General features: G+C 43.9%; 1 protein-coding gene across 1 annotated transcript in view; it reads right to left on the bottom strand.

The window, feature by feature from the left end:
- Positions 1 to 5,352, bottom strand: part of ITPK1 (inositol-tetrakisphosphate 1-kinase) — a 151,411-nt gene extending 146,059 nt beyond the window's left edge. Inside the window, exon 1 of the mRNA XM_082485927.1 lies at positions 5,189 to 5,352. Coding sequence (XP_082342053.1) covers positions 5,189 to 5,283 — 95 coding nt within the window. The 5' untranslated portion in view covers positions 5,284 to 5,352. The remainder of the gene's footprint in view (positions 1 to 5,188) is intronic.
- Positions 5,353 to 23,545: the final 18,193 nt, after the last annotated feature.

Genomic DNA, 23,545 nt, shown 5'->3' with positions numbered 1-23,545 from the left:
GCTTATCCTTCAGAATGGGGTGACTTTAAATTATCTCCTCTTGGAAGAAGTGTATTTCACTTCACCTCATACCACTGTAACTTATTCACGTTGCCATAACCTTACTGCCTTGCACATCCATGGCTCCCACAAGATACTATATTAACAAATGGCATGCAGAACAACTACCAAGGAAATGGAGGCTTTTATAGAGCAAACAGCCATTTGTAAGTGGCTGCACCTCATTACTCTGAACTGGTGCCAAACAACTCATTTTCCAGACATATGCATTTTTCTGCACCACCACTCCTCGTATGGCATGAAGAGGAGTCTTTTTATTCACAATGTCCATAGAGACCTGGCAGTACCTCTATGCATATTTTACACAAAGATAATATGGGTATCCAAGAGTCTTTACCACCGTCTACAGTTCACACCACAGCTCTGCCATCTCTGTAATGGAATGGAACGTCTCGATTTCCCTAACCCTGTGTTAGTGCTTGTGCACCTGCACAGCGACAACCATTCCAAGGTCAACATGATGAGCAGGGAACTGATTGCATTTAGAGTCTTTAGCAACTGCATAACCACTAAACCAAGCTTGAGACAGAGGACAAGACCAAGCAGCTAGAATAAGGAGGAACTGTTCCTTTCAGCGGTGGCAGGGACACATGACAACTACACACTTACATCACAGGCTCCTGAAGTCCCTAGAAACCTCATCTTACTTCTTTTTAGCAGGTGTGCTGGTTTTGGCTGGGATAGAGTTAATTTTCTTTGTAGTATCTAGTATGGGGCTATGTTTTGGATTTGTGCTCAAAACAGTGTTGATAACACAGGGATGTTTTCATTATTGCTGAGCAGTGCTTACACAGAGTCAAGGCTTTTTCTGCTCCTCACACCATCCCACCAGTGAGTGGGCTGGGGATGCATGAGAAGCTGGGAGGGGACACACACGGGACAGCTGACCCCAACTGACTAAAGAGACATTCCATACCACATGACATCATTTCAGCATATAAAGCCAGAGGAAGAAGAAGGAAGGGGGAATATTTGGAGTTATGGCATTTGTCTTCTCAAATAACAGTTACACATGATGGAGCCCTGCTTTCCTGGAGCTGGCTGAACACCTGCCTGCCCATGGGCAGTGGTGAATGAATTCCTTGTTTTGCTCTGATTGCATGCACAGTTTTCTCTTTACCTATTAAACTGTCTTTATCTCAACCCGTAAGTTTCCACACTTTTACCCTTCCAATTCCCTCTCCCACCACACCAGGGGGGAGTGAGTGAGCAGCTGTGTGGTGTTTAATGGCTAGCTGGGGTTAAACCACCACAGCAGGCTATAGATACTCTATACCTTGCCCATAGCCAGCTAACTAAAGCTCTGAGACTGTGCCATCACCTTGGTGGAGCTGAACATAAAGACTCACAGGGAAGACTACTTGAGATGTAGAAACCAGACATTTTCTTGCTGCAGTCCCGTGAGAGGCCCTAGGCAGGGACCTGCAGCTGCAGCATATACGCTAGCATGCAGGTAATACCCAGCTCAACACAAAGCAGCATCACTCAGAAGCACAGGACAACTTGGCAGTAGTAGTTTCTTAAACTGCCTCCTGACTAATAAATTCACTGAGGAGATAAGAAACCTGTACCAAATGCCCTGTCCCAAACAGAAGTGCTCAACCCCACATCACAACTCAAGTAGGAATGCCCTCTTATCAGCAAGGTTGACATAGAGACTCCCTTCTCCACTCAAACTGTACCAATGCACAGAAAGGAACACAAAAGTCTACTCCACCAACTTACATAGAAAGGAGTTGCTGGGTGGAACCAAAAACCGCTGTGGGAAGCAGATACCAGAACTGAGGACACACCTGCTCCCAAAGGAATGCCCTGCCATGGTGCTACAGACGTGGCACAGAGGATGGCTATCCTGGTGCTGGGAGGGAGCTGACATTCCTCTCCATACACAGCAGCAGGTTCAGCCAGAGGATCGAAGGGATCCTGGCCCATCTTCAGGTTCAGTCTCCCTGGGAGGAGAAACCAGCTGCAGGCTGGAAACCGGGCTTCCCACTTGCCAGGCAAGTGCTCTGTCCTCCAGGGGACAGCTCTCAAAGGACCACTGACCCTCTGCAACAGGCCCGTGAAACTGCACTGCCTTTTTGCTCACCATACCACTCAGAACTCTGAAAGAGATGTAGAAACATTAAGGGCTGCAGTGGGCTGTAACCCAACAGTTTGGGAACCGCTGGTCTGGGCTACAAATGTGGAGGTAGGCATCAGCACAGGCACTGCTTTCGTCTCCTTGGGCTACAAGTGGAATGCACAGCCGAGGCTGCCTTGCTCTACAAAGAATCCAGCTCAGGTAGGATGTATCTAGTGTGCCACACTGAGGACCAAAAGTGCAGGTGAGCTCAAAGGCCACTGATACAAGGAAGATTACCTTGTGGGTACAAACCTTAGGCAAAAGCCCCAAAACACTGTGTTCAGTCGCACATGTTACTAGAACTTTACATAATGAAACCATTAAGAAAAGAAGGCAGGTGCCTGTAAGTTCTCCAGTAAGAGAACTGGAAAAATTCAGGTGCCAAAATTTAACAGGGAAACCTACTGAAATCCAGCAGCCTAAGCTGCACTTTAAAGATGGACACAAACATGACGAAAGTATTTAAGGGACCTGCCCAGTCTTTGTGGAGCAGAAACCTAACGGCAGGGCTGCCTATGCCCCAAAGCTTCACCTTAATTGTTGGTCCACTCACATTCGCTCGTGTCTCATTTCAGCTAGGACAATATAAGAACATTTCAGCTTAGGAGCGGTGCTGGAGACGAAACCTGGAACCACTCTTAAGAAAGCTGTTCAGCACTTAGACTAACTCTAAGCGGATGGTTCAAACAGATTTTGAAATGTCTGTCTGTGATCCCTTTAGGACACCACTGTTTTGCACTAGTAGTGGCTGCACTGGCAGATTTTTCTCATCCTAACAATACCCCTGATTTAAACCCAGCATGCTTCAGGAGTTCATTAGGAGGCTTCTCTTACTTTCCTGGATTATATAACTGCTTCATTGCGAACCCGTACAAACAAAACTGAACTTTGTAGTCATCCAGAAAGTATATCCCTAGGCAACAGGCAAATAAATTCCAAGTAACAGTCACCATAAAGTACATAGAGTAGACAGACAGACACATAGTCCACTCTAACGCGTGAATCACTGTACAGGAATGAGTACGCTTGCCTTATTTCCTAGTGTACACAATATTTCTGTTAAGATGTACATTGCATCACTTTTTCTACAGAAACAAAAGCTTACAAATACACAAGTAATCAAGTAGATATGATGTATAAAATACCTGAAATCTTTGCCTAAACAAATTCAGCCTCCTACTGGTGTCAACGGAAGTTACCGGGAAGGAAAACTGAGCATCCAAGATATCAGCACCACTTGCTCCAGTGACTGTACTGATCTTTAAACCAAACACTTAACTCTGCTTCTACAGAAAGGCTAATATTAAATGTTTTTAGAAATATCAAATCATGACTGAACAGACACATCTATCCAATGTCTGTAACTGCTATTCAAAGTGAGCTTAGCCTGTACAGAATGAGATAGCCTAATTTTCATCAAGAAATTAGTGAAGTGTAACAAGAGAGACACTTTGGGGTCAATTTTCACAGTGCTGCGAGGATCTAAAACTATTAATAAATTTGTACAGTATACAGATTCCTAAACAAGTACAGCACATAATACCAAGAATGAAAGACAAAATCCTACAAAAACCTTTCTATGTATTTTTTGAGATTCCCCTTAGTTTCTGGGCACAAATCCAGCCTACACCAAACCTCATTGACTTAAAATTGGCATTTTTCTTATGTTACTAGAGTTAGAAGTATATTTTTGAGTGTCACGAAAACTACTGGAAAACCTCTTAGGTGAGGTCAAAGCTTAGCATTATTTATCCCGAAGTATTTTGTTTCGGGAATCACATGAAATTTAAAGAGACATTAAACCAGAACCTGTGGCCTTTTCTATACTTTCAAAAACTCCGGTAAGTTTCGCTTAAGCCTGACAGAGAAGATACAGAATGGCAAGAACACAAGCTGATGTAAAAGCTTCTGTTACGTTCTTGAAATAGTTTTCTGTTTCTTCTGCGTCCTTCATCTTTACAGAAAGGAGCAAGTGCTGCCAACAGAAATCTCACAGGGACTGGTGGTTTTAGCATGACATGCTTTATTGAAGTGTATTTTATGAGACTTCAAATATATTCTGCAGAGTTTGAACAGACTTCACAGAAACCACAACATGGGTTATTTAGAAGATTTTCAACTATAAAAATTAATTTCATTTACTTGTTATAAACTTACTATTAGAATGAAATAAATACAAAAAACCTGTTATTTGATATCAGAAACTGTAATGCATGTGTCACAAGACCTTGGACCCACACAGGAGTTTACATTTACAATTAAATAATAAAATTGTGTAATATACTGCATATATCATCCTCTAAGCAATTCAGATAAAGTCTAATTACAGCTTATCGAACTAACCTTTACCACTAGGAGTGTGGAAAATACATGGAGTTGTATTACCTGCAGACCTCCCATTCACATCTCAGGTGAACACAAGCTCACTCTGGGGTTCGCATGCCCTAATTTTACACGCGTTTGCATCACACAAAGGGAAGTTAATCCCAGCCTCTTCCTAATAACAACTCGGCTTCAACTCCAAATCTTAGCAAGGTGCGTAGAGACCCCAAACGAGAGTATTTCAGCGGGAATACTACAGACCGCTGGGGAAGCGGCAGACAGAAACAGACCCGGGCAATACACCGTGGCTGCGCCGGGCCCTCACACACACACCCCCCCCCCCACGCAGAGACCGAGCTTCCCGCAGCGTGCGGCTGCCGCCCAGGTGAGCGGCGGGCAGGACACCTCGGCCGCGGCCCGGGGGCAGGGAGCGGGGGCACCCGGCGGGCACCGGCCAGCCCTGCCTCCCCCCGGTCCCGGCGGGCAGAGCCGGCTGAGGGCAACCACGCACCGAGCACAAAACGCCCAAGGGCCGGCGCAGGCCACGGTCGAGGCTCGGAGCGGCCCCGGCCCGGCCCCGGTCCCGGCCCCATCCCTCATCCCCGGGGGCCGCCACCCGCCCCAACCGCCTCGGCGGCCGCCCCGGCGCTCCCCGCGGCGCGGCGAGGGCCGCCTCCTTACCGGCACAGCTCGGCGAAGGCCTGGAAATTCAGCTTCCTGATCTTCTTCTCGCTCAGCCAGTAGCCCACCCGCTTCCCCTTCAGGAAGGTCTGCATGGTGCCGGCCCGGAGAGGCGGCAGCCGCCCCGCGAGGATGAGGTGGGGGGGTATCAGCCCGGGGCCGCGGGGGCAGCCCGGCTACCGCTCCCGCTCGGCGCCTGCGAAGCAACGGCTATAAAAAGAGAAAGGAAAAATCAGTCGGTTCCCCGTGGAGGACGCCGGCGCTACACCCCCCACCCGCCCGCTCCGCGCCGCTGAACCGCGCCAGGCGCAGCCTCCGCCGCGGCGTGCAGCCCCCCGGCAAGGCCTTGCCCCGCACCGGCAGGCAGCTCACCGAGCCGGGCAGGGACGGTGCCTCTTGCCGGCGGGGAAGCCGCTACCCCCCTCCCGCCCGCTGCCAGCCCCGCAGCGGCCAGCCCCGCAGGCATGCCGCCGCCGCTGCCCGCCCAGCGGCACCCGCCGCACCGCACCGCCGCCCCTCTCCCGGGCCGCCTCCGCCCGCACCGGCACCGCCACCGACCCCGCCGCCGCCACTGCTGCTGCTGCTGCTGCTGCTGCGCGGCCGCGGTGCTGCTGCAGCCGCTCAGCTCCCCATTTGCCCGCTATTCGCAGCCGCCTCCACTTCCTCCTCCTCCTCCTCCTCCTCCTCGTCCCCTCCTCTCCCAGCCCACAGCACAGGGGCGGGCGGGCCGGCGAGCGACGACAGGACACACCCGCCGCGTCGTGGCCCCGCTCAGCATCGAGGGGCCTCGCCCCGCCGCCCGCGCCCGCCCCGCGCCGCGCCGCGGGCACGGCGCCCGCCCCACCGCCTGCCCGCAGCACCGCCGCCAGCAGGGGGCGGCCGGCGCCCCGCCGCCGCCTTAAAGAGACAGCGCCCTTTTTTCACGCTCGGCCCGGCCGGCGGAGGGCTGTGCCAGCGCGGCTACCCCCCGACCCCGCTGAGGGCACCGGGCTCGGTGCGGGGATGATCTCTGCGCCTCGGCACGGGCCCGAGTGTCGGGTTCGCCGCAGGGATGCCGACGCCGACCCCGCTGGGGCATCGGGGCCAGAGGCGTCCAGCGCGCTGCGGGAGTGAGGCCCGAGGGTGAGCCAGGTAGTTGTGGTTTTCAAAGGAAGAAAAGTTTATACGGCTCTTTATATTTCCTATTAGATCTACTAAAAACGGTTACTCAGTATGAAGGTGTACATCTTTCACAGAAAACAGATTCCAGCAAATATGCCAAAAAAAAAAAAAGTGTCATCCTTCTTCCAGCATTCGGCAAGGGTCTGTCAGGATGTAACAGAAGTTTCAGCAACAGCTGTTTCTTATTTAACCTTTGTTGTTGTTGTTGTTGCAGGAGGCATGAGAAGGCAGGCAATCACCAGCATGAGCTGGCACTCCGATTTTTGGGTTGTGCAGTCCTAAACACCGAGGCACCCGTTCTGTGCATCGTTTCGGAGGAAGAACGTTTTCTGTCTGAATTGCTGTGGTATCTCACAGAACAAGTATAATTTTCCAATCTTTGTTTCTCCTTTTCAGCTGAAATGAGTATCATCCAGACTGAACCTTTGTCTCTTTGGAAATGGAAAGCACAGCTTTTATAATAATTATTCCTTTCCCAGAGTGGCTGGCAGTACCTGCAGTCCTGAACCAAAATGCCGATGATGCTCCCGTGATGGTGCTTTCTGTGAACCCCACTTGGAGCGTGCCACGGTTGAAACTGCTCAGCAAGTTCTGCTGACTCACAGTGCCACAACAGATGCAGATTAATAACTTCAGCAGAGCATCAGAAAAGTGGTAGAAGCATCAATTCAAAGGAAAGAAGGGGGAAAGCCAAGAAAGCCTTTAAGAAATACGAAAGAGGTTGTTGACCTAGGGAGTAGGTAGAGACCATTTTACATTCCTGTCGTTATTTACATGAACAGTGAGGTCATCCTAAATCAAGAGTACATTAGAAAGTAGGTGGGGAGTGGAATCACCTGCAAACAGCTCATACCGATGTTTTTTGAAAATGTGTACCACAGAATCATAGAACCATAGAATGGTTTAGGTTGGAAGGGACGTTGAAGACCACCTCGTCCCAACTCCCCTGCCATGGGCAGGAACACCTCCCACCAGACCAGGTTACTCAAAGCCCCATCTGGCCTGGCCTTGGACACTTCCAGGGATGGGGCATCCACAGTTTCTCTGGGCAACCTGGGCTAGTGTCCCACCACCCTCAGAATAAAGAATTTCTTCCTAGTACCTCATCTAAATCCCCCCTCTTCCAGTTTAAAACCATCACCCCTCATCCTATGGCTTCACTCCCTGATCAGGAGCGCCTCCCCAGCTTTCCTGTAGACCCTTTAGGCACTGGAAGGGGCTCTAAGGTATCCCCGGAGCCTAATTATACAGAGTATAATAGTACTTTTTCTCCATTAGTGGTGGCTTTGAGGAATAAATATGTTTATTTTTCTCAATCTTAAATTATTTGCCACTGGTATGTTATAACCTTTATTTTTCAGAGCACTTTTTATCTTAATCATATTCACACATTTTTGCACATTCATTAATTAATGTAATTAGTAAATGTATTTTGATAGCATGATCCCTGCTGCAGAATGTTTCACTGATATGTAAACATTTTGGGGAAGTGTGGTAACTTTAGGAAAATTTGTAACTCCAAAAGGTCCAAATAAAAGACTTTGTCAAAAACTATCAAAGTTAAGTAAGAATCTTGAAACAAATTGATTTGCTTTTCCTGTTTTGAAGTGTTTCCTTTTGCTAATATCTTTATTTCAGCTATCATTTCACTGGACTTATTTTAGACTTTATTAAAATTTGCATCAGTAGGTTAAGCTCAGAACAGAATATGAATGTATTGAAACATGACATTATTGAAGCCATCTTCCTAAATGATTTCTTTCTGAATGTTTTTTCTTTAAGAAATGTCACCATTTCTGACCAATCTAAAACCCAATCTGCAGAGACAGAAAGATTTATGAATTTCTTTCCAGATATGGGAGAGCAGGTTTTCAGAGGTGTCAAACATTCTTGGCTCCTGTAGAAATGAAGCACAGGAGCTACAAAGGAGGAATTTATTTTGCTCCAATATAGACAAACTTGAGTGACGTGTATCAGAGACCAGATCCAATCTTAGGAAGGAGAAAGTTGGCATATGCCTTCATTTTAAACTGCCTTTTTTTTTTTAATCTTAACCCTTGAACAATTTCAGATGGGGGAAAGATATTTCATCTGGTGCACCACTGTACTGCATTTTGCTGCAGAATGTTGCTAAATAAATCACAGTCCTGTGTTTACATTGCAGAGCCAGTTCAGGCAATGCCAAACCTGTGACCACACCAGGCCCCAGGGTAATGTTTACCCAATTCCTGATCAGGAGCAAGTTGACTATTCCTGTGACTTTCTGTGGCCCAATGCTGTAAGCTGCAACTCATGCGCTGCTTCATGCTAATTAAAGGGATGAGAGTTGATTAAGATCTTGAGCCCTCTGGCATTCAGAACTATCTTCCTCTTCATCTTTGCTTCAGCTACAGGTCATAGCAGGTTTCCCTTGTTTAGCTGGAACCTCTCACACCTTGTCTTCTAACCCTTTCAGCAACTACAGGGGCTCAGACAAGGGTTTGACACTTGTGATGTGCCACAATTCAGTGAAATTCCATGGCTGTTCATTTTGGAATAAGATGAGGCATCTCCATTCACTTCATTAGTTCATTGAAGTATGTTTTCTCAGTGAATGATTAAGAGCAATTTGATCATCACCTGGCAAAAGTCATGATAGGATCTTTTGCAAGGAGTGGAAAGAAGGCAGTGAAGTAATTTTCACTGCCTGTAGTTTAAGCTTTTTATATTTTATTTTTATTTTTTATTACTACAGGACAGATGTTGCTCTGCTGCAGATGGGCAGGAGGAAGGGCTGAGCCTTCTGTATCAGGACAGGCCTCCCCTTTCTCCAGGCAGTCAAACCACCAACTCAGATCATGTGCTAACACAGCACTGCTGGAATGAGCCTGTAGTTGGGAGGGAGCATGAAAAACCCCTGCATGTGCTGCACCGCAGCTTATTCTTGGCTTTGAGAGACTCCAAGAAGAGTCCTGGTGCTGCACAGCATGTGGAACTGGTCATCACCAGTGAGGCTGCTACAGAGAAACGCATGAGAAGCATGATGGACTACCATTTCCTCAGGTCTCTGCTGTTATCTACAAGTGACTCATTACTGCAAGATGCATAAGGCGAGATACGACTTCTTTTCACAGTGATTCACTAGAGGATATGTGCGAGTGAAGCCGAGCTTCTCCAGTGTATGGTTGTTTTTTGCCCAACTTCTGGCAAAACACGTTATAATCTCTGTTATTGTCTGGAAACTCTTCTGAATGTAGTCTGGACCAGCAGCTTTAAAATGATGAACCAGTGAAAGTTAGTACTCGGGGATGAAAGCTCATTTCTGATTTTTGTGTTCAAAATCACAAAGGCTAACTCTGGGCATGGGACGTGCTTCAGCCAGCCGCGGCAAGGTTCTTGTAATGGCTCATGGGAGGAGGCCCATCTAGTGGCTGCTTCAGCCCAACTCTGTTTCCCGTAATGAGCTGTTGCCCATTGACACTGCACTGGAGGACTGGCCTCGCTGGCTGGAAAACAAACTGTAATTTTACAGTCAACTAAATCAGGTGTGTGGCAAAAACTACCACTTCTTCTCACCTTCTGCCATGCCCTCCTTTACAACAGCCCAACTGCTCACGTGGCTGTGCATATACAGGATCAGGGACCCAGGAACTGAGCTGGACTAAAACTCAGCAAGTTGACAACAGTATTTTAGTCTCAATCCAAACCAATTCCCCAGTCTGGATCACCATTCTTCTTCCTACCTGTTTATAGTGGCACAAGGCAGTGAAGAGGCTCGAAGAAGGAGGCCAGGTAGAGAAAGCACCAAGCTGCCTCTTTTGGTGGCACACCCATTTTACAGCAGCAGCAGAGGCTGGTGAAAGCATGGCATTCACCCCTGTGACTATTCCCTTACTCATCTAACAACCTATGCCATTTATACTGCAGTATTTTGATGTTATAAAGAAAAGGATTAGTGAGGACTGGCTGAGACTCATCAGTATTTCTGAGATCTTGTAGCAGAAGAAGGAATTCAGCCAGAAAGGCTCAAAAACCTTCCAAAAGAGGGTAACAACCAATGCCTGGCAGATGACCAGATCTGTGTGGGCCGATGCAGTGCCCCTCAGGGATTCCGAGGCTGCCACCAGCCCCAGTAGAGCACTGCTTAGATTGCTACCTGGTACGCTGGTAGCACAGCAAGCTCTTATGTTGCAGTCATAAAACCAGGGTAACTAGGGGTTTTTTTTGAAACTACAAGGAAACCACCATTATGAGAAGATATATCTTCCTTTATATAGAGCTCAAAAGTTTGGCTTTCCTGAGCTCTGATGAATATAAGTGCTACAGGAAAGTAAAAAAAAGGTCTGGCTGCCAAGTTTGCTCAGTTGGCTTGTAGCACTTTGGGTGCAGACTCTGTATGAGCTCATAAGCCAAGGAAAGCATATAATCAGCGAACAAAGAATTTAAAACCACAAAAAACATGTGGCCAAGATGAAAAAGATTAAGTCCTGTGCCAGTATATTTATCTCGGTAAGAGCAGATTTTTTAAACTGAATTACGTTTGTTAGTCAAATTCCAAGTGTGGATACAGACAGCACTGCTATACATTGCTGTAGCTCTCTTGCCTTCTATTATGGGAATAAGCTACACGGAAATAATGCTCATGCAAACTCTTTCATTACAGACACATGGAGAGATTTACTTACCTGATTGCTTCAGCACAGTTAAAATGATTCAAACTATGTGTGCGAGTAAGTCCTGAAAGACTGTCCTCTGAAGAATTTGGGTGACCTGACAGTGCATCAGGTTTGGATTGAGACTTGCATAAGGATTAGGCTGGACTGAGGTTTGCTCTACCTACAGTTTCATGTTAACAGAGCTACTCAGGTTATAGGTGTTGGGTTTTGTTTTTAATTGGGTAGTTTTAAGTACCTATGAGAATTCCGGGAGTGTGCTGCCAGCAAAATGAGCCATTTTTCCACAAAAAAAAAAAAAAAAAAAATCAATCTTATATATGTTGTATTGCTAGAATTTATTGTATTTTAAGACAATATAACTAGTTTTAAAATGATGAATGTAAATAAGACTGACATGGATGTATAACTCTTAGGTATAAAGTGACCTAGACATATGAGTCCTACCACTATTATCCCATGTTTTGCTGGCCTACATCTGTCTTTGCCTCTTGTGTTACAAACACATTGTTCCAGATGACCTAAAGCACACATCCTCATTCCAGTGGTCATCCACTTCCACAAGTTGTTTGTGGCTACAGTTGGACCTTATAAATTCCTAAAACTGAGAACACAGGAAAGATAAAAGTCTAACATGGCCCACAGTGCCACACCACCACTTGCACTTTCTTCTCATGCTTATGCCTCCAAAGATTGAGGACCCTTTTCCTGTTTTGTTTAAATGCTTCCTTAGAGTTCACTGGAAGTTCACAGGCCGCAAGCCTCAGAAAACCATTATGCTTTCTGATTCTGCACGGTCACATCAGGAGACACTGGCTTTTTTGCTGTCTGGGAAGGGCAGCAATACTCATCTTTTCAGAAGCTACCACAGTTTGTAGACTTACAAATGCAAAAAGAATAGATGCAGAAAAACATGTCCCAAGCCCATGCCAGCACTACTCCAAAGCCAACTAACTGTAGCATATTAAAGAAAAAAAAAACACAAACTAATCCATCTGATAGTATCTCAAACATATGAGCATGTTATAGAAGGACAGACCTCACTTTTGCCCATGACACAGTCACAGAGCAAACTTAGGCTTCATCAGCAAGGTTTAGAAATGTTTTTTGAAACAACCCAAATCCTAAACAGCTGGACAGCCAAGAGTTCTCTAGGATATGGCACAGCTATACTGAAGTTAACTAAAGATCCAACTGGGAGATAATCCAGAGACACAGCCAGTAAAGCCCTGCTATGAGTTAGGTGCTGTTCCTTTTGTGCTTGCAAACTTCTCATACTTAGGAATCAGTGGGGCACTGACTTGACTCCTACTTACTACTGTACTGGAGGCAGGAATGGTACCTGTCTCGCACCACCAGTCATCCCTGTCCATGGCTTTTTCCCACTCAGAGCGCATTTCAAAATGCTATCCAATCTCACTACTCAATGACCAAAAGAGGCTTTTTTTCTTCTTACTAAAATACCAATCTCAAATCCAAAGATTTAAATATGCATATACATCTCCTCCACATTACCAACATTCTCTGTCTTGTAACATACCATTTCTACCTCCTACTACAATGCAGCTCTTCTGAAGGAAGATGAAGATCATGTAGAGAACTGGAAATTCAGGAGACAAGCAAGTTACAGAAAACAAGAGACAATCAGCTATAGCATAAAAAGGAAAACAAACAAACAAAAAACAACCAAAACAAGCTAGAATGATCAACTGAGGCCACAATTTGGTTATAGCTATGAGCTTTTACTAGATGCTTAGGCTTGTTAAGTGAGATATAGAGCTCTTAAGATCACAATCTTTCAGACATTTTAAATTGCCTAGATCCTGTACGACATTTGCAGTTCCATGGATGATAAATTCCGTTAATACTTGTTTGTTGTACCACCATGCTATTAAACTTATTATCTCATACACTCAGTGCCTGTCAATCTGTAAATAAAACCTAGGCAACAAGAACATCAGACTGTGGGACATTTTACAATGCCATAGCGTCATTATGGAGCTGCCTGGACAGGCAGTGCTTCCCAACCATTTTTCTGACAGCTCAAGGGATGCTTCATCAGACAGGATCACTGCAAATCTTCCTAATGGTTCTGTGCGCCTCTGAACAGGCTGCTTCTGTGCCTCATGTTAATATACCTCATATATAAGAGCAGCCTTTAGCGTTGAACATACAATTCCTATGCTGCCCTTTGGGATTTTCCCTTCTTCCAGAGCTGTCTGGGGGAAAAAAGGACTGTTAGTGGCTGAACCAATGAAGCCTGCTTGCCTTGTGCCTCAGTTTTCTGGTGTGACCTCTGAAGAAAGCTTTTCAAAAGGATGGAAAGTTTGTAATAACCCACACCTATGAAGATTCCCACTGTTTGGTAAGGGGTGAGCTCACATTGCACCTTTTCCCTCCATCAGGACACAACTTCCATTACCTGACTGCCAACTCTCCAAACACACATAGGAGTTCAATGTTGTAAAGAGGTTTATCCTTCTACGTATTTTTTTTTAAATTGTGCAAACAAATCCAGGTATGTACACACTCCCTCTTTTATGCATTTATTTATTTGGGAAAACAATCTAAACAAATCAGATGGGGGACAGGTTAGAAGAATGCTGTTCTTTAACCCCCAGCACTTTGTGTAGTGTTTTTTTCTGCACCATTTGCACCAAGCCTATGAAGTGGGATTCTTGCTCAACACAGAGGCCTGACAGGAGAAAACAGAGATGGAGATAAACACCCTAAAACAGAAGAAAGAATTCATGCCACTATTTAGATAGGAGGCCTCAGGATGTGCCAAGGAACTGTCATAAACGTGTCTCAACCATTAGGCAAAGAAGAGGCCTCATGGCAAAGGGTACCAAACATGGTGCCGAGGCAGACAAGCTCTCCAAAGAACACAGCTGCTTTGTGTTCACATTCAATGTTCTAGCTGAAGCCTGCCCTGTACTCTCCTTTGGTATTGTCAGATCAATAATGGGTTTGCATTGCCTGAAAGTTGCTCTCTTGAAAAGAAATTCAGTTGGGCGCAACTCTCCCTAATAGCATAATAGTCCTAATAATATAAATTCATAAATGTATAAGCCTTTTACATCATGGGGCTTATTTAAATTATCGTTGTTCACTGGGTAACATAGCTTCCTGCCCCACAATCCTGCTCTGCAACCCTGGTTCCCTGATGAACAGGAAATTATAGTACAGGTAGGCATCCTGTCTGTCAAAAAAGTCAAAATAATTTGAAAGTCTTTCATGGCTGTGTTCCCCAGCCTTCACTAAAATGCTCTCCCTTATTTTCACATACAAAGTGCAAAACATAGCCACATTTATAATGCAGAGATGATCTTCATCAGAAACTTCCATCCTTGTTAATCATACCTCCACAGCTACTTGGACTAAAGAGTTTTCTCTAGAAATTGGTTTCATAAGCCAGAGAAGTAGAAGTTAGCCCAGATGTCTTGAGGGTAAAATTGATAGTGGTTTCAGGTGAAAGTTTAGCTACTCTGCAATAAAGCAAGAAGCTGCCAGAGGGATTGACCACCATCTCTTCTGAAGATGATGAGGGCTGGATCGGCGTGGGGGAGAATGAGATACAATAGGCATGTGGGTCTTGTCAAACAATCTCACCGACTGGATTTTGAGAGAATTCACAGCTGAGTTCTTCTTTGTTAATTATCTCCATTTGTTGCCAATGACAATAGCCCCAAAGGACTGGTTTACCATCACTCCATCGTCCTTCACACAACACACAGGGAAAGGAGAGCTTCCAGGTGTCATGGACTTTTCTAAAGTGACAAAACTCTCATGTTGCTGGCTAAAAATGGTGCTTTGGGGGTCACATTTGTGCAGATTTCCAGAGAAGTGGCATCTACACCTTACGTTCTGCTGTCCTTTCTGATCCTCCCACGTTAGTGTGGCTGTTCTTACCCACCAGCCCAGTGCTGTCTGACCAAGTCTCTAAGCATTTTCACTGCATGAAGCCACTCCAGAAAAACATCAGGCTGCCTGATTTTAATTTCATCCTCTACGGTGGTCATCAAGCTAAAGATTTTACACTGCTTGGGAAGCTGTTTTGCCAGAGCATTTATCAGCAGCACTCTGAAAATGTGAAACAACCTGACAATTACATTGTCTGGCTAGTGAAAAAGAGGTAAGTGGCAGAATAGAAGATGAAAAAAACCTTGAAATTGTAACCTCTGCTTCAACACCCAAATTATGACAGGTTTTAGTTTGTGTCCCAATCCATAGCGACAACATCATCAATGCACCAAATTTACTGGTGAAACACTTCAGCTGGTGACAGTTACCCAGAACACTGTGACCGTACTGCAAACAAGGTCTGCACTACACAGAGTTATCATTTTGCAAGGGAGGTCCTGTAAGTCCTGTTATGCAAAGCTATGTAGAAACACACATTCAGTAAGACGTTAATTGAGGCTAGATACTTTTTCATGTGGAGGAGGTGTTGGTTTAGGTGCACTTAAATTTGTTGTAGTCTTATACCAGCATATTTCTTTACCTTCTAAGTACCTTCATATTGTCACGATTATGTTTACATTCTGTTGGTGAAAGGCAAATAGAACATACATTTGTGTGGAAAAGCAGACATATCACCTCCATACAAATGCCAACAAGTAAGCGTGCTAAGATGGAGACAATTAAATATTCACCTGGAACTTTATGACTGAGCATGATGTAGGCCTTACTGCCTGAAATGTCATTTCATATAGGTATGATAAGAGCAGAAGCTTACAAACTCTGCACAGTAACAAACAAGCATGTAATACCGTTTGTTTTAAAGATTTGCAAATACTGCTTAATGGGCTTTTGTTAAATGAAATACAAACACTCACTTACTAATAAATTAACAAAATTCTCCCTTTGAGCGTAACCATCAACCCCTGTTAACATCGCCATTCAAATGCCTGAGTCATTCTGGGTCTCTGTGCTGATTTCTGGTACAGGCCTCTACCATAGGCTTCAGAAAAAGTCCGAATCAGGTAAAGGGCTAGGTGAATACTTAAGAGCTTCATAACTACAGTGAATGGGCTTTTACCTTCCACTAAAGTCTGTAACAACAGGAGCCCTCCATACAGAAGAAGATGAAGATTTACTTCCAGTTGATGAAATTTATATGAAATCCCCCTCAGATGCTGACTTTTCAGTTGAGCTGGAAGCTCTCAGCATGCACCTGAATAAGTAACAAGGTGCTCTCCGGGTCCGACACTAGGATCAACCATCAGGTACTTTTGTCATTCAGCCTACCTCTGACAATGACTGTCCATTGCCTCGGACAAGTCAGTTATTCATCCAGGTTTGGATTTTTTTTTCTGTAGGGACTATGAAGGAATACTGAAGAGACGAAAAAAATGGGAGAACTGTAAGGGATACTTACTGTATCAGGCAGGCAGCTCCACAGGCAACTGAAATGTGGAATTATTACTAGAAGAGCATAAGCATAAGTTTTGGTTAGACTAAATAAATACCATCAATAAATGGGGCTGACTGTGTGACATTCTGTGGTACCAGTCACTCTCAAGTGCCCAGAACAATCCTTTCCATTATCTACATGCAAAACCTAAATTGCGGGGTTCAAGAATAAGCAAAGATTATGTAGAACAGTTCTGAAAATAAAATCACATAAGATTATGGTTGAGAGACAAACTAGCGTGCAAAATCTTCAAGTAATAAAATGTTATGAAGTGGCTAAATACTAGGTGATCGAAGTATTCTAGAGAATGAGAAATAATAAAGCTTTTAAGAACAGAATGAATTTAAGTGATAGAAAAAGAAAGATACTGATACTTCTGTAGGAAGGTGGGAGTTCTGTTTTTTTATAATGTACGCAAACATTTCTGTGACTAAGAACCCATCAACCCTCACATTATATGGATGGATGTCTTACACATATGCCTCTTGCAGTACATTTTAGAAGTTGGTAACTACGCACTAATTCCTAAACTCTAACAGGACACAGGGAAGAGGCTCCTAAAAGAAAACAGGCACGCATGTACGCAAACACTTTTAAAAAAAAAAAAAAAAGTTGAGATTCAGAAAATCTCAAACTGTATCCTCTCTACCACCCGCAAATTGCCATCTTGATCTGTGCAAAAAAGCTGGGATTCTTTGCATGTGGGAAAAGGCCTAATCTGAACTATGTTCTTTCAGTGTTTGTTTAGTAAAAGAAAGTTATGCTTCAGGAAAGTCTAAATATAGATATTCCCTGCTGCACACAGTTCACAGTCTCAGCAAGATAGGCACAGCCTGGGAACTGGGAATCTCAGAGAGGCAGTAACTAAATCTCTTTGAAGTCATTCTATGGTATTACTGACTTGCTTCACAAACACATCACGGAAGGAAAGATAATTAGTGGAAATTTTAAAAAAAAGCAAGAGTGTCATCACAGCCTCCTCTCATGAGGACAGAGCCATCACTACCTCAAATGGTCAGGTGTTTCTCTTGGAATATGTACATAGAAGGAAGAAGGAAGGACAGTGCATATCTAATGAGTGACCTTCAGAGAGGATTTTTTTTTTTTTACTTTTTTTTTTCTGCCGATGGTTGAAAAGTACCTCTTTTAGGCCAGCTAACTGAAGCCAGCACTTTCGGCCTGCAGACCCTTGGTTGTGAATCTATTTTTCTTTTTAACATGCATGACTTTTCAGTTAACTTGTTTACATGAACAAACACGTTAGCAGCAGCAAACTCAGCATGGAAATACAATAACCGTTCCTTTCTGGCAGTATGAGCAGACTTTAGCTGAAATCATGGAAAAGCATATTTCTCAGAAGTTTAATGGCAGCTTTGGAAGTGATTTTTTGTTGTATACTATTTGTGGAGATTTAGTTAAAATCAATAAATTGTAATGAATAATACTTTTGCTGAAACGCAGTTTATAACTGAAAACTGCTTTGGCCAAAATTCTGCAGGATCGCTCTCTCTCCTTCTAGCTCAGTATAATGCTGGGTCATATTCCCAGAGCCGTGAGATCAATATCTGCAGTGCTTCTGCATAAATTGTATTTGTCCTCTGTTTAAATAAATGCCATGGAGAGAAATATTCAGTCACCAAACATCTCCGCTGGTATTCTTTTTGTATGTTTCGTCAGTTCTTGCTAAACTTTGAAGCCACTCTGTAATTGGGTGAAAGCAGAAGGTAAAAGCAAAGATTTTATCTCCTTCCTGTCGGAATTATTTTGACCACAGACAATGTAAACATGAAGCTTATATTCAGTGGTAACTAGTGAACAAGGAGCATCACTGTAATGAAGTGTAAAAATTCAGTCTAAAATGCCAAGGCCTACCTTCATAGAAGACTCAGTTCTTCAGAGGCACTCTGACAAAGGGTAACTGTATGTAATTGTACCTTTGGCAGACATTTACTGGGGATGTTTGGGAGAATGAAATAGCTATTCCATTTGTATATATCAAAAAGTTTGTTGGAAAGATGGTAAATATTTCTAGAACCAAGAACAAAGTATGGCTGGATAACATGATTGCCTGAAGCTTAACTCAGGTGTGGCTGCTCCTAAGAAAAAAAGGCTAGAGCAGAATTTCAGGAACAGAGAATTAAAGACCCAGGTAATTTAAGGTCCCAATATTTCAAAGTATAAGCAGCAAATCTAAGGAGGATAAGATAACCATGGATTACACACAGCTCACCTCTGCTTCATATGGTCAATGTAGCCAAAACAAGCAAACAGTATTTCAATTCAAAATGAAAATAAAATATTAAAATGCCAACGTGTAGAAAAGTGTCTTACAAGCTCCCAAAATACTGAATGTGCTACCCCCTGTAAGAAAACAGATGTTTCCAACAGTGAAGTTCAAAGAAAGACAATGGGAAAGGCAAAATAACCACCCAAGGTAAAAAAGGGAATCAGAGACAGTATCCTTACTTTCAGAAGAAATAAAAGTTATAAAATGCAAAATAAGGCTTCATAAAACATGAAATAAAGCATATGAAATTAAAGCTGAAGGGAAACTAATGTTTCTGACTCAAAACAAATGATAACATAAGAAACTGATCAAAACAAGTTATTACACCACAACAGGATACTATGAAATTCACTGCAACTACATGTAATAACCAAAACCCCTACAAGCAGCAAAAAGTACTAGGAATTCATTCACTCACCAATAAAAATTCACATGAGCAATTTCAATATTGTTCTGAGAAAAAAAAACAAACAAACAAACAACAAAGGCATTCTTTTTCCAATATGTCACCTCGGTTTTTCAGGTGTGCCACTTAAGATTCCCTTAAAAGCCCTTCCCTTCTGTATTTCTTCATAAACACAGTACTAACTCTTCTTGTTACACATAAGGGAGTTTGCCCATCTGGAGCTGAGGGCAGAGGACACATGAGACTTGGATTTCCATGTGTTTTCTTTCTCCAATCAAAGCAGTGGTTCTTCAATTTGCTCTTCTGAGCCCTACCTTTTGAGTACAAGTAAGAGATGGGAGCCTATCAGGGTCTGAAGAAAGTCTTCCTTTCACCCAATTGTCCTCCTACTCCATAAGCCAACAAGTGAGCATTTTCAAGAAGCTCTGTGCTTCATCCCTTACTCCTCAGAAACTTAGCCCTATCCTAAAACCAGTCTAACCCCCTTGGCTTAAGGTTAGGTATGATCTTCATAGCACCAGTACATAGGCTTGTGCTCTGTTCTCTTCCTTTATGCCAGTTTTCTCCTTGGAATCCCAACACACATGGACTCCATAGGGATCCCAGGTCTTTAGCCAAGAGTTTGTCTTAGAGTTAGGATTAAGAAGGAAAAAATCCAGGAATGTGCTGTTTTTGATGAATCAAAAATCAGTGTCCTACAAAGTGGAAGGCAGATGCCTTCATGAGAGAAATGTTTCTGTATTAGATTCTCACTTCTTGGGTTTTTGTCAATAATGAGAACCTACCTACGACTATGCTAAATCTTTATCCACCCAAAGAATGCACAGTGCATTCTGCCCTTCAGCTTCTGCCTTCCACTTGGAAGCCCAACTAATTTTGGTTTGGTAATTATCTCAGGTCTTCTACCTTTGCTCTTTTACTTTGGCGAAAATCTAAGCCTAGTGAAAGCCTTCATTTAATACTAAGTTATGAAAACTTTGTTTGATGCAAAGATTACAACTCATCTTTCTGTTTCCTATTGTCAGTCCTAATTTGTCCTATGTACTTTGTCAGGACGGTGACTGCACTAATAGGCCTTAACAGCCCCATCAAGCCTCACCTGCACCCTGCCCATGGGCTCAGGAGCTCAATTTAAGCTGAACCCTGGGCCTCCAGTCTACACCTGAGCTATGCTGTAGGAGTATGGGTCTCTGGCTCAGTTATGACTGTGCCTAGCCATGTTCATCTGGATCTCGACTTACACGCTGACTTCCTAGATTGACCTCAGTCTTTTGTTATCAGTAGGGACCTGCCTGGCAATCGCTAGGTTATGTCTGACCCTAGTTATCCTCACTGGCCCTGACCCTAACCTGGGGGCTGCCTTCCCAGCTTGACCTTGGACTTGCCTCGTTGCTTGCCTGATGATCTGGACTCTTGGCTGAATTTGGTGTGCCCTGCTCGCTTTGCTTAGGTACTGTGGGACTGGGTTCTGGCAGTGAAGCTCTGTGCTATCAGCTGTGTTACCATGCTTGGCTCCTGCCCTTTATGGAGCAGTCAGCCCTCACTGAATAGAATCACTGCTCCCAATGGGTTTCTGTTTTACCTTCAAAATAAACCCAGTATTTCTATGCTTAATTTCACAATTCCAACAATAACTCACATGTCAAAACTAAGTGAAACAATCGTTTTCTTTTTAAACATTACAAAATCCCATTATTAACTCTCTAATTCTAGGCCTGAACATTAAATGTTAATTCCTTTTGATTCAACAGACTTCTGTTTTCTCCTCCCATTTGTAACTCTTTTGAGTCTCACCATGTGTACGTCCCCATTTCGATATGGACAGTAAAACTTGTTCCTCCTTATTGTTACCAGCCCTGATGACTGGAATTTAGCCTGAGACCCCTCTAAAGCTGAGAACAGTTGCTTCTTGTTCCACTATTTTTGTTATCCCCTCTCCCCCCCTCCCCAGGCTGGTGCTAAAAAACCCCAAACAAATCCTCAGCTATTTGCTGTGTTCCTTCCTATACTATGCCAAAGGTTAAGTATGACACTGAATTCATGCAAACTGAGATCTCACCCAAAGATATTACAAATCACTGTCTAGTGTTATGCTTTACCTTTCAAAGGCAGCTTGCATTTACTGTGACAACCAGACAAATGTTTTACATCTTTCTCTTCTTCACCATAATTTCAGGCCTATGGTTAACACAGAAGACCCATAAATAGAGCAGGTTAAATCCTAAACCATCCTCCCTTACCAACTTCAACCCTTCAGAGAACAGACTTGTTAAGTAGGAGTAAGCTGCACATTTCACTCCTTTTTCGTCAGAATCTTAAATGCAGCTGTGGGCTTTACACTTAGAATAAGTATCCACTGCCAACTTTTAGATTCACACAGTCACATACTAATTTTTACTGAAACCCTTCTCTTTTACACCTAGGTTGATATTTTAAAGGAAGTAGACTCTATGCGGTACCTATTTCATTTCCCATCATTACGTCTAACCCCAATAGAAGAAAATGCAATAAAGCCATACTTGTGTAGAAGGTTTGTCAGCTATACAGGAGCGATATTCACTTCTAGATCAACCACGACCTCACCACCTGTAAGAAGGGAAAGAATGGCTTTCAGTCAACAGCAGTGTCCCAGGGATAATTAGTTGTATGTAGTTATTCACACCTACATCTTTCACCAGCACTTCACGAAAGACAATGAAACCCTCATTCAACTGAAGTGCAAAACTTCTGAATTGGGAGTTGGGGTTTCACCTGCCCTGCAAAAGGTTGACTTTGCCTGTGGTGTCGAGCACCATCTAGTGTCCTCACAGTGGCCAAGGAGATACACGTCTTTGAGCCTTTAGTTGAATGAGCATCAAAGAAAAAAAAAAAAAAAAAAAAAAAAAAGCAGCATGGCCTAAGGTGAAGTTGCTCTGTGCCGGGGAACTTATTTCTGACTTTTGTGGGTTTTCAACAGTGGCAGTTTTCTCCAATGACATTTACACCACCACGCATTGAGTCATCAGCAGTTCTAAATATAATCCAAAACACTAGTTTCTAACATTTTTCATTGAAACACCAAACGCAGGAGGATAAAATGTCATAAATCTAATTTTGCAGCAGTTTTTATATACTGCCTCACAAGCACCTAGTACATCCCCCAAGAAAAATAGCAGAAAATCCAACATGTATGTATTTATTTACACCCAAACAAAAAACGTTATTGCTTTAGCATCTTTCATTTCTTATTTGATGTCCCTTTCTAAATTCTTTTAGCCTTCTTTTTAACTAGAGCTAGATGTGTGTGAATTGTGGCCACCACTGCTTCTCTGTAACTTTAGAGGACAGAATTCAGCGCTGACTGCCAATGAGTCAGTCATTCCCAACACTAACGGAGAGTAACGGTCAAGGTTTTGACAAATCAAATGGATTCGAAATCCATTTCACTCATAGTTGATTCAATTTGTGAAGAAATTCAGAAAGAAGTTACAACAGCTCCTAGCAGCAGTATGAGAAAACAGCCGTTTTCTCATGACTCCAGGATAATTATTTAGTAAAAAGTTTTAAAGTTTTCATTTTACATATAGTGCTATGCAGTTAATGAATTCTTTTAACTAGCATAGGAAACATATGTTAAACAGTTACTGAATTCAGACAAATGTTGAAACACCTTCACTCTCCACAGGCAAACTTTCCAAATGCCATTGTGGTACACTTCAGTGCACCGCACACATCTGACCAAATCAGATTTTTTGGGAGCAATTTAGATCATCTTTTGGCTTCATTGAAGGCTTTTTCCCAGTACCGTATTTCATAATAATTTAATTCAATATGCCAGTAAGACATATTTATATATAAACATATATCGGTTTTAAGAACATATATGTCAGTTGTTGGGACACAGTTCCACTATTTAAGTCTCCATTGGTACATCCCTCAACACGTCACACCTGGCTAACGCTGCTAACTGTCAAAATGCAACTGCTTGAGTTTCTCCTCTCCTATCATGCCTGCTCCATTAAAACAAACGCACTCAAATGGGCAGCGCGGGAAACGGTGAGTGCTGTGCCAGGCCACTAGGGCACAGGCCTGTCCACTGTGGCACACTGAAGGCTGGCACCGTGGCTGGGCTGGGCTACGTGACCCCAGCCTCTCCTCCACCACCCCATGAAGCTGCACTAGCGCTGAAACGACGGCGGCTCGAGGCCGGCAGCCACAGCCGCACAGCAGTAAGCTAAGGGTGAATAAGGCAGACGAGCAGCGATCACAGGCAGTTCGCCATGACCTCCAGCCGCCATTTTGGGCGAGGCCAACCACACCACACAGGGGCGCGAGCCCGAGCCAAGATGGCCGCCAGCCAACCCGCCCCGCACCGGATGCAGATGGGCGCGCACTGGAAGTAGTTGTCCCCATGCCGGAAGTACCGCGATTCCGGAGCGGTGGCCGGGCAGCGATG

The sequence above is a fragment of the Vanellus vanellus genome (genome assembly GCF_965231255.1).
Source record: "Vanellus vanellus genome assembly, chromosome: 6".
Classification (NCBI taxonomy): domain Eukaryota; kingdom Metazoa; phylum Chordata; class Aves; order Charadriiformes; family Charadriidae; genus Vanellus; species Vanellus vanellus.
Note: the sequence above shows the minus strand (reverse complement) of the source record. Positions and strands in the feature narration are given on the sequence as shown.